This window comes from Panthera leo, chromosome A2 (genome assembly GCF_018350215.1).
Source record: "Panthera leo isolate Ple1 chromosome A2, P.leo_Ple1_pat1.1, whole genome shotgun sequence".
NCBI classification, from domain to species: domain Eukaryota; kingdom Metazoa; phylum Chordata; class Mammalia; order Carnivora; family Felidae; genus Panthera; species Panthera leo.
In genome coordinates, this window is record NC_056680.1 from 81201420 (window position 1) to 81217946 (window position 16527).

Here is a 16527-nt window from a genome sequence, read left to right on the forward strand (position 1 = left end):
TCTCTCTCACACTCTCACTCTCAAAATAAATAAGTAAATAAAAAATTTTTTTAAAGTTCTTTTGTTCCTTCCATAGGAGCAAACCTGTTAGGTATTTTGTGTTCTTCCTTCCAGATTTTTTTCAATGCATTTACATATGTACATGTGTACATATACATGCACAGAAAAGAATATGTAGCCTATTTTCAAAAGCCTAAATATTCTACCACTTTTGTGCAACTTGCTGTTTTTATTTAACAGTGTCTTGGAACTCTGTCCATTACATAGAGTGAAATTTATCTACACATGCACACAAACTGCATGTGTCTGTGTTACGTATGCATGTATAGTTGACACACAATGTCACATTAGCCTCATGCACAAACCTGTGTGTGTCTGTGTATTTGACTATGGTTGACATACAATGGCACTTTGGCCTCAGGTGTACAAAATAGTGATTTGACAGTTTATACATATGCTGTGATCACCACAAGTACAGCCACTGTCTGTCCCATAAATATGGAATGCTTCATGAATTTGCATGTCATTCTTGCTTGGGGGCCATGCTAATCTTCTCTGTATCATTCCAATTTTAGTATATGTGCTGCTGAGGCAAGCAAGCACTATATTTCTTTCTTACAATTAAGTTTTTCCTTTATAAATTTAGATAAATATAAGTTTTATTAAGCTTTCAATTTTGGAATAGCTTTACATTTATAGAAAAATTTTCTCTTGAAATTTTCTCACTTTCTCTTGTTCTTGAAATTTTATATTTGTATGATACATTTGTCACAATTAATGAACGAATATTGATATATTATCATTAACCAAAGTACATACTTTATTCAGGTTTCCTTAGTTTTTACCCAGTGTCCTTTTTTAAAAAAGTTTATTGGGGCACCTGGGTGGCTCAGTTGGTTAAGCGTCTGACTCTTGATTTTGGCTCAGGTCATGATCTCGCATTTCGTGGGTCCAAGCCCTGCATTGACAGCTCAGAACCTGGAGCCTGGTTCAGATTCTGTCTCCTTCTCTCTCTGCCCCTCCCCCACTGGCATTGTCTCTGTCTCTCAAAAATAAATGTTAAAGAAAAAATTTTTTAAGTTTATTTTTGAGAGAGGGAGGGAGAGTGAGTGGGTGAAGGGGAGAGGGAGAGAGAGAATCCCAAGCAGGCTCTGTACTGTCAGCATAGAGCTGGCATAGGGCCAGATCTCATGAATTGTGAGATCATGACCTGAGCCAAAATCAGAAGTCATATGTTAAACTGACTGAGCCACCCAGATGCCCCCCATAATGTCTTTTTTTCTGTTCAGGGATCCCCCACCCAGGGTACCACGTTACATTTAGCCATTATGTCTGTTTAGGCTCTTCTTGGCTACAGCAATTGCTTAGATTTTTCTTGCTTTTGATTATCTTGATAGTTTCAGGAGTACTGGTCAGGCATTTTATAAAATGTCCCTCAATTGGGATCTGTCTGATGGTTTTCTCACGACTGGAATGGGGAGATGGGTCTTTGAAAGGAAGGCCATGACTTTGTAAATTTTAAAAATAAAATTTAATCTAAAAAATCAAATCGGGATGCTTTGGTGGCTCAGTTGGTTAAGTATTCAACTCTTGATTTCTGCTGAGGTCATGATTTCACAGTTTATGGGATCGAGCCCCACATTGGGCTCTGTGCGGGTGTGGAGGCTGCTTAAGATTCTCTCTCTCTCTCTCTCTCTCTCTCTCTCTGCCCATCCTCTGCTCTTGTTGTCTCTCTGTTTCTCAAAAAATAAAATTTTTAAAAATTAAATACTGAAAGGTTTATAATGAGAAATGGCCCTAACTCTTTGCATTCCCTACCCCTACCCCCAGTTGTTAACTCTTTTAGTTCTCATCGTTTAATTCCAAATTTCTGAATAAAATGCTCATAGTGGCTTTTATTTTTTGACTGATCGGTTTTAGACACACTATATTGCATTCTTGTTAAGGGTAATAAGAATTTAGCACTTTTATAACCTAGCTTCTTTCCTAACCAGTGATTTCATAAAACTTAGTTAAAGTGCAATAATCAGTGCCTATTATGACTTTGCAAATACTGTTCAATGCAAATCAGAGATCCTTTTCTGTATGGCCTTCTGGATTTTCGTAATAGTTAAAAATGGCCTTTCTTTTCATACATATTGGTCCCTGACTTACAGTGACTTGGAATTTTTTGACTAGATGATAGTGCAAAAGTGATATAATTCAGTTAAAAACTATATTTTTGAATTTTGATCTTTTCCCAGGGCTAGTAATATGTGGTAGGGTACTCTCTGGTGATGCTGGGTGTGGCAGTGAGGTGAACTCCCCATCAACCATGGAGTCATGAGGGTTAACAACCCATATGCTTACAACCATTCTGTCTCCATACAGCCATTGTGTTTTTCACTTTCAGTGAAATATTCAATAAATTACTTGAGATATCCAACACTTTATTATAAAATAGGCTTTGTGTTGGATGATTTTGTCCAACTGTAGGCTAATGTAAGGGTTCTGAGCATGTTTGTTAAATTAGGTGTATTAAATGCATTTCTGACTTAATGAAAAAAAATGTTTCTTTGGTTTTTTTTTTTTAACATTTATTTATTTTTGCAAGAGTGAGAGAGCAGGAACAGGGTACGGGCAAAGAGAGAGAGGTAGATACAGAATCTGAAGCAGGTTCCAGGTTCTGAGCTGTCAGCACAGAGCCCTCTCTGAGGCTCAAACCCATGAATTATGAGATCATGACCTGAGGCCAAAGTCGGACATTTAACTGTGAACCATGGTTGGTGAACCACCGACACCCCAGTATTTTCAATTTACAATGAAAGGGTTTATTGGGACGAAATCCCATTATAAGTCCAGGAAGTTCTATTTATATGTATTGGCATCTTCATTTTCTGCCCTATTCTTTGTGTTCTGTAGTAAGAGATAATCTGGCAATTCCCTTTTATTCTTGGAGGTGGTTTGTGCAGTGCTCTATACCTGAACTGGTTATCCTTTAAGCCAACTACACAGTTTTCGTACTGATACTTTCTTGTGTGCCTTCCTGTGGTGGGTCTCCTGTTTCCTTGGTCTCATGCCGTTTTCCTTTTCCTTCTTTGTTTACTCCTTAATTTACTTAAGCGTATCCTAAGAAAGGGGGTGTGTGTGGTAACAATGTTTGAATTTTTGCTTGTGTGATCATGTCTTCCATTGTACTTGGTTGATAGTTTGACAGATCCTATAATTCTAGGTTAAACATTACTTTCATTCAGCATTCTGAAGGCACTTGTCGTCCTATTGCTCTCTACCATCTACTATTGTGTTGAGTTCCACACTGTTATCTGATCTTTTATGTGAGATCTGGTTTTTTGTGTTTTTTTTTAATTCCTCAGGAGGCTTTTAGGATCTTCTCTTGAAACTAAAATTTCATGATGATGTGCTTGGTGTGTATGTGGAGAGGGGGGCTACCACTGTGAATTCCATTCTTTGTTCTCCTCTCTCTCTCTCTCTTTTTTTTTTTTTTTTTAAATTTAAGTAATCTCTGCACCCTGCAGGGGGCTCAAACTCATGACCCTGAGGTCGAGTTCCATGCTCTTCCAACTGAGCTCCTGTGCTCATCCCGTAAAGTTTGGTGACTCATTTTTTCTGAGAAAATTTCTCATTTATTCATTTTGATATTTTCCTTCCCTGTAAAATTCTATTTTTCTTTTCTGAAATTTCAGTTAATTTGATATTGGATCTCCTGAAGAGATCCTTTAGGTAACCTTTTTTTCTGCTGTTTTCCACTTTGTCTTGTTGCTCTCTTTTTGGAAGATTATCTCAACTTTACCTTCATGTTTTTAGCTTTTCAGTTTTGCTATTGTATTTTTCTTAAGATTTTATTTTATTTTTAAAGTAATCTCTACACCCAACATGGGACTCAAACTCCCAACCCTGAGATCAAAGAGTCATATGCTCCACTGACTGGACCAGACAGGCACCCCTTTGCTACTGTGTTTTTATTTTATTTTTTATTCAAAAAAATTTTTAATGTTTATTTATTTTTAAGAGACAGAGCACAAGTGGGGGAGGACACTCAACTGCCTGAGCCACCCAGGCACCACAGTTTTATATTGTTTTGTGTTCCTTTGAACACTGGTAAGGTTGAAATTTTTTTATGTTCTTTGCACCTTTTTCTATTTTCTCTTTTTTATTAAAAATTTTTTTATTTTTATTTTTATTTTATTTTATTTATTTATTTATTTATTTTAATTTTTTTTTTTTTTTTAATGTTTATTTTTGAGACAGAGAGAGACAGAGCATGAACAGGGGAGGGTCAGAGAGAGAGGGAGACACAGAATCCGAAACAGGCTCCGGGCTCCGAGCTGTCAGCACAGAGCCTGATGTGGGGCTCGAACCCCCGTGGGTCGAACCCACGGACCGCGAGATCATGACCTGGGCTGAAGTCAGACGCTCAACCGACTGAGCCACCCAGGCACCACAGTTTTATATTGTTTTGTGTTCCTTTGAACACTGGTAAGGTTGAAATTTTTTTATGTCCTTTGCATCTTTTTCTATTTTCTCTTTTTTATTACAATTTTTTTTTATTTCTTTTTAAAATTCTTTATTGTTTTATTCATCTGTACACTCAACATGGGGTTCAAACTTATGACCCCAAGATTGAGAGTCACATGCTTTTCCTACTGTTACTTTCTTTTTCTTAGTTTTTTAGATGTTATGTTGTAAGAATTCTTCATAAAAGAGAAATTACCCCATTGTCTTTCAGGGAAAATTATTAGCCTTTTTTGAGACTTAGAAAAATTGTGGAACCCTAATGTTTTTGGAGGAGCAACTTCATAAATCTCAGGATTTTTTGTCAGAAACAACCAGGGTAGTTAGAAGGGGAAATAAATTTGAGGAACTACTCCTGGATGGCTTTAAGGGCTAAGAATTTCCTTCCTTGCTGTGGTATGGCTAGGAAAAGAAGGAAGAATTAATAAAGATCAATGTAGAGCACATAAAAGGAAAGTCACAATGTGCTTCAGAAAATAACAGTAATTTACTATATCACAGGACCTGTTTTGTGTATCAAACAAGCATTTATTGAGGTAGAGTCTTTTCTACTCTCAAGGATAAACTATATACTGGTGGGGGAGGATTGATTATAAGGAGAAAGATAAGTTTATAACTAGAAAGAATACAGTGTGAAACTTGTTTTAATAGGGCTAGAGATAGAGAACCTGCATACTGTTGTATACAGTATAGTATTGATGGACCTGGTCTAATTTCTTAGGACAGAGCAGATGAGAATGAGCCTATTGGTGACTGCCAGAAGTTATAGCTGTCACCTCTTGTATGTGGAATGATAAATGACAGCTAAGACAATAAAAATTAAATGATACTCAAATACTGTTTTTTAGTTTTGAACAGGTAAATTTTGTTTTGATTTGTTTTTGAGTTCATCAATATGAGTGTGATAGTGAGAGTTTAAATTTTTGTCATAATGAAAAGACTATATTTCCTAGATTTTTGAAAGCAGGGAAGTATAATACATTTTTGAAAATTATTAGAATGATTAAAAAACAGTGGCAGTCTTCTGTTATGTAGTAACTGTGAATTTATTCTGAAGATTCCAGATAAATGGATTGTTGGTGTATTAGAAGTCTCTCAAAAGGATTCTCTAACAATGCTTTTTATAAGTTCTACTTCCTTTATACTGGACCGATTCACCTAATATTTGTTTATGTGTGTGTGCGTTTTCATTCTATATTATAATGACTGTAATACTGGTGGAGACTAGTAAATTTTATAACAAGATGAAAACAATGATTTTATTATTTAAGAACCGGTCTTTTTTTGTTTGTTTGTTTTAAGAACTGGTTTTCCATAGTGGTACCAACAGTAAGAATCAACCAATATCAACTGATATCGTTGATTGTAAGATTCTTTAGTACAGCACTATTACTCTTTTTATCTCTTGCACATAAGTGCTCAATAGAAATATATTGGGTGCATTCAATCTGAAATATACTGGTAATTCAATAAATTGAATATATGTTTGAAAATCCCATTTATATTATTTGAAATTATTTTAATCAATTTTATTTTTTATATCTTAACTTTTACATATGGTATATGTCTTTAGCAAATGTTTATTTTTCCAACTTTGTAATTTACAGCTTGTTCTAGTTTGATAATGCTTAGTCATTTATTCCTTCTCTTTTCCTCCATTCTTATATTTGTTTTGCTTCTGGGTTCAAATTCTTATCATGGGTCTGTTTGTATCGCTTTTCTTCAGTCCTTTACCACCCTTTTTATTTTTTATTTATTTTTTAATGTTTGTTCATTTTTGAGAGAGAGAGAGAGACAGCACAAGTGGGAGAGGGGCAGAGAGAATCCTAAGCAGGCTTCACACTGGCAGTCAGCGCAGAGCAGGGAGTGAGGCTCAAACCTACCAACCTTGAGATCATGAGCTGAGCTGGAACCCAAGAGTCAGACACTCAACCCACTGAGCCACCCAGGTGCCACCAAAAATAATAGCTTTTAATAATTTGAACTGTTATTTTTCAGTCTTTTGAATGTGTGTACATTATAATTTTTTTAAAATTGGGATGTATAGGGGTATCAGTTCTATATGGAAAATCTGTATATACTTGCTGTTTAGTTTTGCTGAGAACCTAAAACTGCTCTTAAAGTCTATACTGTCTATAAATAAATATATTTATAAGTATATAAATTAAGTTTACTAAAAAATTGGGTCATAACCATATTATAATTTTATTTTCTGAGAAGCTAGTTTAATTTTATTCTGAAAAATATTTATATTTTGTGACTGTGGTAAGTTTATATTATATCATAGTCTTTGTATACATATATGCCATTAAAATTCTGTAGTTATTTCCATCTGTGTGATTAGCAGTTAGGATCTTGGTTACTCTTAGGGGTACTGGAAGGGAAGACGGGGATCCTTGAGGTGCTGTTCATTTTTGTGAAAATTGAACTGTATACTTACATGTTTTTCTCTGTGTGTATATTATACTTTAATAAACTTTAAAAGTTCAATAGTTATTGAAATAACACTTTTAGGTTAATAAACTAACAGGGATGATTGGGAAAATAAATGCAGAGACAGATTATTTTCTTCAGTTGTGATTTTTAAATGATGCATAAATAGTTCATTAAAAATGTATGTTTACTTAGGAAATATTAATTTATATATGTGTCTAAGCTCTAGCTAGTTGGAGTAAACACTTAATAGCTGGATGACAGCCTATGACAGGATCTCAAGGACTTTAAGCATCAAAAAGTAAACTAATCTGAAGTGTGAGAACAGCTTAATGTATTTCTAGAATTTAAGTTATATGTGAACAGATGAGGACCTTACTTACTTGTATTTCCCTAACCCTTTTCTTATACTCAGCAATGCATATTTTTTAAGTCGGTCCCTGTTTTGGTTTGTTCTACCATCACCTGTCCTCTCCTCTGTTTTGAGTATTATCATTTTTGCAAAAGCACTTTGTCAGTTTGATCGGTAGAAGATGTTATTTGAATTTTTTTTTTATTAATGAATGTAAGTTTTAAATTGTTAAGTGCATTAATTTATTTTTCTAAGAATTTTCTGTTTAAGTAGTCTAGACCTGAGCTGTTCAGTGTGGTAGTCACTAGTGTCACTCATGTGGCTGTTGAATACTTTGAATTGAGATATGCTGTTAAGTATAAAATATACACTGGATTTTGAAGTCTTACTGTGGAAAAAAAAATAATGTAAAATGTCTCAGTAATTTGTTAATATTGGTTTCATTTTGAAATGACCATGTTTTAGATTCATTAGCTAAATAAAACGTATTACTAAAATTAGTTTCACCTGTTAGTTTTTGTTTCTAATGTGACTACTAGAAAACTCAAATTTACATATCAGGTAAGCATTATATTTCTACTGGGCAGTACTGATATAGATGGTAATCTAATCATAAGGTGGTTATGGCCTCAGGATAATATTTATAGAAAGGACAGTAAGGGGGGATTTTAAGAAATTCTGCAGTCTGGGGGCGCCTGGGTGGCTCAGTCAGTTAAGCGGCTGACTTCAGCTCAGGTCATGATCTTGCGGTCCGTGAGTTCGAGCCCCGTGTCGGGCTCTGTGCTGACAGCTCAGAGCCTGGAGCCTGTTCCAGAGTCTGTGTCTCCCTCTCACTGACCCTCCCCTGTTCATGCTCTGTCTCTCTCTGTCTCAAAAATAAATAAACGTTAAAAAAAAAAATTAAAAAAAAAATTCTGTAGTCTGTGTATATACACTATATAATCTCTGTTACATTAGAAGATATTTTATAGATTTTATGTGCTTCAATCATGACTTTGTAATCAATGGGAAGCATTTTGAGAACAGAAACTACATCACTATTTTAAAATTCTCTAGATCTTCTCTTTTGCTGGGGGCATTGGAGCTTGATTGAACAAGAATAGGGCAATAAATCTTACAAACTCAAATTTAAATTTTTAGAATGCAGATCAATGATTCCTAGAGTTTTTACACCTTTTATTTAAAAAAAAAAAAATTTTAATGTTTATTTTTGAGAGAGAGGGAGATAGAGTGGGGGAGGGACTGAGAGAGAGGGAGACACAGAATCTGAAGCAGCCTCCAGCTCTGAGCTCTCAGCCCAAAGCTCAATGCGGGGCTCCAACCCACAAACTGCAAGATCGAGACCTGAGCTGAAGTTGGACGCTCAACAACCGAGCCACCCAGGCGCCCCTATACCTTTTATCTTAATATCCTAATATCACCAGCTAGCCAGATCAGTCATATCCTTTTTAAAAGATGCGAGCAAAGGTAGGGGAACTCACATTTAGTCTTATATAAACCAGGCTCTGGGTAGTCATTTTATAAATTGATTTATTTAATCCTTACAGTAACCTGTGAGAAAGATAATAACCGCCATTTTATAGTTTAAGAAACTGTGATTGTTTTTTCATTGTTAAGGTATTAATTCAGATATAGCCAACCTCAAAGCTAGCACTTTTTCCATTGTAGTTTACTATCTCAATTAGCCAGTTATTTTAAGTGATTTGAAGGTAGTCTAATAATATGGTTGACATGAATTAAATGAAGAATAATCTTTAGAATGAAGATTTTTCTTTAGAATCTCTACAAATCTTCATAATGATAAATTTTGACAATATATGATGTGTATATTATGTGTTCCATGTTAATTTATGACAGGAAATTCAGAAATCTATTTCCCCCAAACCTGAGAGGAAGAACAAAAGGCATGATTGTTTTTCATTCCGATTTTTCATGGTATATTGTAACTCTAGAAATTGCCCTATGGTTCATGGGGAAAAATTATAAAATGATTTTATTTATTTATTTATTTTTAAATGATTTTAAATATTTCCTTTGTTTTGTCTTTCAGATAAAATCAAAGACAAAATTAAAGAGAGAGATAAAGAGAGAGAGAAAAAGAAGCATAAAGTAATGAATGAGATCAAGAAAGAAAATGGAGAAATAAAGATTTTGCTGAAAAGTAAGTTTATATTTAGTGATGTAAGTTGTACTATATTATATTGCTCATTGTACTTTCAGACTTAGTGATTTAATGTTTGTTGCCAAATTTTGCTGAGAGCAAACTTTAATGGTTAGAATATGGAAAGTTATTGTAATAGTAGGGAGTTCTAATCCATAATGTTGTTAGTAGTATATTTCTTCAGTATACTTTATGAAGAAGTAGTAAAGGTTGAGCTTCATCAAACTATTAGTTTCCTTAAATATAGGTTATTTAATTCTGTGTTTGCATTACTAGTATTTACCCATGTTTAGATCATCTAAAGAGCTAAAACAATTTTAGTACAAGAGGGATGGATGGTAGAAGAAGTGATCTTAAAAATATTTGACAGTAATCACCATCTCAAAGTCTGGTATCATACAGGGATCATTTACTCTGAGCTGAATTAGAAGGTATACTCTTACTGTGTGTTGCTTGCATACCTAAAGAATATCCTGTTTTTGTTTCCTGCCTTTTCTCTGTTAATGTTTGTTTTCAGTTGCTGTTTATACATGGGGCTGGGTGGTTGAGTAATAATACTAATCCTATCAATAAATCTAAACCCTTCCAGGAAATATGTGGTAGAAGAGAAGTAAAAACAGTCTTAAATTCAGTCAGATAGCAAGAAGAATCCATGGCAATTTGGTTGCTAGACAGCTAACAAATTCATTTGCTGCCCCTATTAAGTCGAGAATTTATGGATCAGAATACATTGACTTTGATTAATTTGATGTTGAACTCATGTGTTAATAAACCATTATATACATTAGGAAGAAAAGCCTATAGCATTGTATGTGTAATGAAGTAACTGGTTAATTTATATTATTTAAGATAAACAGAATATTAGATTCTGTATTTTCATTTCATTCTTTGTCATATTTCCAGATGTTCTTGGGCTATTTTCTACTTGTCAGAACTTCATTTTTAATAAAATTCTTTTGACCTTGGAAGAAACAGGTCAGAGCTTAAGTTGATGGTTAGTTAATGTTCGTGGTCCTTTTATTCTATTTCTTTTGACAGCGTGTGTTAGCTGTGTTGTCTAATTAGATTGCAAGCCTTTGAGGCGGGACTCAAATCTGACCACTCTAGTGCTAATGATTAATGCTTGAAGTGTTTACTTAACTTTACCCTGCTGGTTTAGTCAAATAGTCATTTTTTACTGGTTTAGTCAGATAGTCATTTTCTTATCCAATGGAATGTACAGTGATGGAAATTCCTGTCACTTGGGTGAATGTTGGATTCCTTACATACCATTCATATGAAATACGTGAATCTAGAGATTATATATACAAACAAAATTTAAAATAGCCTAAGAAAATGGAGATTTTTCAGTAGTATGCAGTAGTAACCTTGACTTTGAAGTACATGAAAAATTTAGGAAAAATTTTGAATTGAACTAAACTGAAACCTAGTAATGATAAAGGGGAAGAATGAGATAGTTTTAGAAATGAATCTTAGTGACCTCTGAGATGACCATGGGAAAATGTACTTAATTATAGAATGAAGGTAAATAATAATGTAATTACTGCTTTACAGGGTTGTGAAGATTAAATCAGGTAAAGTATGGTGGAAGTGCCAACCATGGTGTCTGGCCCACAGATTAAGTGGATATGAATCTTTTTTGTAAACATGTATGAAAGATTAACTCTTGCGATTGAAAAACAACAAAATTATCTCCTCCCTAGGTAAAATATAATTAAGTGAATAAAACATGATTCATTTTGGAAATAGTGCCTGTCCCATTGTAAGCACCAAGTAAGTGTTAGCTTTTGTTATTATCCAGTGGAAACAATTTGCCCTGCTAGTCTATGATCAGGGAGAGGTGATGTCCTGGAGCAACAACAGAATCTGTTGGTGGGGACAGTGTGCTGGTATTTACTACTGTGTGCCCTTTGTGCCCTGTTTTCCTTTCAGCCTTTCTTCTCTCTGTATTATTTTCTCCTGATAATGTTACAAAGTATGGCACACACAGGCATTGATTGTTTAATGACAGTGTTTGACATCTAAAATAGATCCTAACTCTTAACTCTGCACCAGTCTCATTTCCTCCAGGTTTTCATCAAAAACTGCATGAGATTGAGTATGACTAGATTATGTACATAATTATATACATGCTAAAAAATCTTTATTAGTGCATAAATCTTGTAAATGTTTTTCATTGACAAAATAGGATTATTTGCTTTATGAGAAATAGTTTAAAGGAATAAGCTGATTTAGCTTATCCTTTTATGTTTAACATCTACCACCTACTTTTTCTGAGCATACTTATATGTTTCAGCCATTTTTATGTTGTGAAAAGTTGTAAGAACAGAGGTGTTACGATTATAGTATTTTTGAGAGTGATATTTATCATTATAGCACATAAAAGAAGCTTGCTGGTGAGCAAGGGGAATGAGGGTTAAAAGAAGCCAATATCCAAGATTATTACTAGTATACCAAAGGTCACAGGTAGGTAATTCATGTCAGGAAGAGTGAAAATATTGCCATGCAAAACAAGCAAAGTCATTCCCCTAAGACCCAGAGGTTGAAAATAGCTAATTACTACTTTTTTTCTATGTATGGTAATGAGTTATATATAAATATTAATTCCCATATTAGATACGAAATCAGATCCAATTTTTCTGCACAGCCCTTATTTTTTCTTTTGTTAACACTAATATACTAACTCTAGTGGTAGAAATTAATGCCAGTAGATTTGTGATTTTTTAAAGTTTTTGTTTAATTAGTTATTAACAATACATGCTGTTTTTGTATCTGTTTCGGTGTGTGTTTATTTCTGTATTTAAGTGAGGGTCTCTTTCCTCTCTGGCAGTGTGTGTGTGTGTGTGTGTGTGTGTCCGTCCACCTCTCTCTGATTGAATCTTTCTTTGGCTCTCGTTGCGTGTGTGTGTCTGTGGTGCTCTGTGTATGTGTGTGTGTCTGGGGTCCACTATGTTCATGGATCTATGGATCTGTGGAGGGAAGGTCCCTTATCAATCCTATTCTTTTATACTTTTTGAGGGTTCAAATTGACAACCCTTTTTGTTATGGGTACGTATCACGATCCTTTAAAAAAAAAGCATACATGATCCTCTAAAAAAAAGCATAGGTCTGATTTGAAGAATCATAGGATTTAGAGAAATGTTGCTTTAAATACTTTTAGTGTAAGAGAAGAACATTGATAATCAAAATGGTCTAATTTCCTTAAAGTATTTAAAGATTGTCTACCTATATGTCTACTGCATTTCACGTGTCTTTCTAACAAAGGAAATGAGTGACAGATTATATAAAACCTTAAAAATCTATCTAGTGAATGTAAAAATACGTCTAGTGAATGTTAGTGCCTCAGTTTGTAAAGAATGCATGTTACCTGTGTCCATCAGAGGTCCCCAACACTACCCCCAGGTTTGATGATTTGCTGAGAGGACTCGTAGGACTCAGCATATAGATGTATTCATGGCTATGATTTACCGTAGTGGAGGATACAAAGTAAAATCAGTAGAGAGAAAAGGCACATGGGGTAATTAATGTCTGGAGGAAATCAGGCACAAGCTTCCAAGAGTCCTCTCCAAGTGGAATCACAGAGGATGCGCTTAATTCTTTGAACAATGAATTGTGATAAACACATGTGAAATGTTGTTTATCAGAAAACTCAAGACTCGATGCTGAAGGTTTCTATTGGGGGTTGGTTACATAGGCATCTTTTGTCTAGCATGTACAATTCCAGGCTCCCAAAAGGAAAAAGGTGTCAACATAAACCATATTGTTTGCACGGAAAGTTTAGATACAGCGAGCCACTCTTACCAAGGAATTGTGGGGACATTCCCAAAGTACCAGTTTCTCAGATACCAGCCCAGGGCCACCCCTGTAAGCAGGCCTTTCTAAGACCAGCAGTCTCAGCCATGTTATGTTAACTCTCTTCTGCATACTGTGCTCGCTTTAGTGTTTAATTACAGAGTACTTTGTCTTGGGAATTTAATTCCTTGTTGCTCATTATAAGACTCTCTTAACTGATTTCTTATTATTTTGCATTTTTCAGTTTCTGACCATTTAATATTGTTACTACTTTCATTCATCCTTGTGAATAGAAAATAGACTGTTGTGCCTAATTCATTTCAAAGTAACATGTGATTCTAATGGCTGGATATTTTCTATTTTACTTTTTAAACATGTGTTAGGTATAAATATAATAGGATATGAAGCTTATATTTTCATTGAAATGAAATTCTTTATTTTGGCAGCCCATTTAATTTGTGCAACTTTATATATATTTTCCATTTAGTTACTGTACTTAGGCCTTTTAAACTTTAAGTTCTGTTTTTGGAGCTCGCTGCAGCAGCACATAGTACTAAGTTCTGTTTTTGTTTTGTTTTTTTTTTTTAAGTGGGTTCCACACGCAATGTGGAGCCCAACTCAGGGCTTGAACTCAGGACCCTGAGATCAAGAAGTGAGCTGAGAGCAGGAGTCAAACACTTACTGACTGAAACCATGCAGACGCCCCTTAAGTTATAATTTTTTAATTCACTGCTTTTTTCTTTGACGCATTTGGATTTTGCTTATGTATATATACCTATTTTATCTTTTCATGCTGATTAACTCCCTGTTTAAATTTTTTTCATTATTAATTTTGTTCTTAAAATATTAACTTAAATCTAATGTTTTGATCATTCCTAGGTAGCAAGTATGAGTTTATTAGTATATTCATTTATTTACGTGTAGACATTAGAGAATTAACACTTTGCATTTTATGACTCTACAAACCTATGTAATCAGTAATGTTGAAAGATTTTTATTTTTGCTTTACATAATTATACCAATTTGGTCTTCGTTGTATATTTATAAATTTTTAGAAGTAATGAATTTTTACAAGTTAACATTAAATTTCCCTTTTTTAGAATTGCTATTAACTTAAGAGAATTTTTATGTTCGTTGTTTCCAAGATTAGGATTTAGTGGTATTTATATTGTGGAAAACTTTGGCTGAAGGAGGGACAAGGAAAAAACCCACAGACCTCAGTTAGTTTATTGGTGAGAGAAATCTCTTCATTTATGGATTTATTAAATGTTCATCCGTAGCAATGTATTAAATGTCATGAGGAATACAATGCCTGGCTAGGGGGGGAAAAGTATCACTTAACTCTTTCTTATAATTCATATAAAAGTTACTTGTTTCACTCATATAGTATGTGGAAGGACGTGATATACAGGTATCCTATGAGTGAAAAAAATATATGAATTTATTTTTTTTAATTTTTTTATTTATTTTTATTTATTTTTTTTACGTTTATTTATTTTTGAGACAGAGAGAGACAGAGCTTGAACGGGGGAGGGTCAGAGAGAGAGAGGGAGACACAGAACCCGAAACAGGCTCCAGGCTCCGAGCGGTCAGCACAGAGCCGGATGCGGGGCTCGAACTCATGGACCGCAAGATCGTGACCTGAGCCGAAGTCGGCCACTCAACCAACTGAGCCACCCAGGCGCCCCTATATGAATTTATTTATTTTAAAGTTTTTATTTATTTTGAGGGAGAGAGAGAACTGAGGAGGGGCAGAGAGAGAGAATCCCAAGCAGGCTCCACACTGTCAGTGCAGAGCCTGATGTGGGTCTTGAACTCATGAGCCGTAAAGATCATGACCTGAACTGACACCAAGAGTGAGGCAGAAAGAGCCAGGAACCTGAGCCACCCAAGTGCCCCTATATGAATTTAGAATGAAGTGATTCCAGTTCCAACTAGAGAGGGAAAGCAAAATGAAGAAAATGACATGAGTTGTCTTTAAAGAATGGTAAGAAAGAAGTCAGATGTGCTGGGTAGGACAAGGGTATTTTCGGAAGAGGAGATGTCTTTGCAAGTAGTAGAAAGATAACACAGGCTGTTTTGTAAGAAATTGTAAGTAGTACACATTGACTAGAGAATGAAGTACTTGAGAGCATTGTCTGTTTTTTTTGTTTTTGTTTTTTGTTTTTTATTTTGAGACATAGTACATGCTTGCGAGCAAGCCGGGAAGGGGCAGAGAGACAAGGAGAGAGAAAATCCCAAGCAGGCTTCACGCACAGAGCCCAAGACAGGGCTTGATCAGTTTACCAACTGTGAGAGAGATCATGAGCTGAGCTAGAACCAAGAGTCGTACACTTAACCAACTGAGCTGTCCAGTTGTCCTGAGAGCATTTTCTTTGGATTCCATATTGAGGAGGTTGTATTTTATTTGGTAGGCATTGAGAACCCTTCAAAGCAGTTTTCTTAAAGGATAAATATGATCCAACAATATATAAAATTTATAGAAAGGTTAATATGACTCCAGCATTCAGGATGAAAGACAGTCATGAGGCTTTTAAACTAAAAATTAGCAAGGAAGTAATGTCAAGCAAAAAATCAAGGATGAACTGGATAATTCTGTTAAAGCTTGGAGAGATCAGGAAGAATGAATTGAGAGAATATCATTGGATTTAGTATTTGAACATTCTGGGAAAGTAAATTTGAGTAGACTGAAGGAGACTTAGAATTTAAGGGATAAGAATAAGGTAATAAATGGAAGGACCTCAGCATGGATGGTTGCTTTGAGAAGTTTGATCAAAAGAAGAGGATAGGGAACTATTTTTGTAAGGGTTTTTGGAGTTGGTGGGAAGGACTTATTTTTTAAAAGTAGGCAGGACATCTCGCTCACTGGAGACAGAAAGGAATAAAAGCTATATGTGCATATGGAAAAATTTAGGTAAGGAAACAGATTGGGAAGGTTTAATTTATAACAGGTTATCTATAAAAGTGAAATAACAGGTAGAAACAGTGAATGCTTTTTCTTCTTAACTCTTACCATATGGCTTTCTCATACTATCTTAGGAAGCATAGTATGTTTTTTAAGTTTATTTATTTTTGAGAGAAAGAAAAGAGCACAAATGAGGGAGGGGCAGAGAGAGAGGGCTCAGTGTAGAGCCTGCCACGGGGCTCAATCTCAGGACTGTGAGATCATGACCTAAGCATATATAAAGAGTCTGGCACTTAACCTATTGGGCCACCCAGATGTCCCAGCATAATACTTTCTTGTGAAGATGTTTGCTTTCTCCTATTTTTCTTGCTG

General features: G+C 34.9%; 1 protein-coding gene and 1 non-coding gene across 2 annotated transcripts in view; one reads left to right on the top strand and one right to left on the bottom strand.

Moving 5' to 3' along the window:
* RSBN1L (round spermatid basic protein 1 like) overlaps positions 1–16527 on the top strand; it is a 65428-nt gene that overhangs the window by 23587 nt on the left and 25314 nt on the right. Inside the window, exon 2 of the mRNA XM_042916359.1 lies at positions 9348–9458. Within this exon, the coding sequence (XP_042772293.1) occupies positions 9348–9458 (111 nt within the window). The remainder of the gene's footprint in view (positions 1–9347; positions 9459–16527) is intronic.
* LOC122214623 lies at positions 493–599 on the bottom strand. Its single transcript, XR_006200003.1, has one exon. It is a non-coding gene; the product is annotated as a U6 spliceosomal RNA (small nuclear RNA).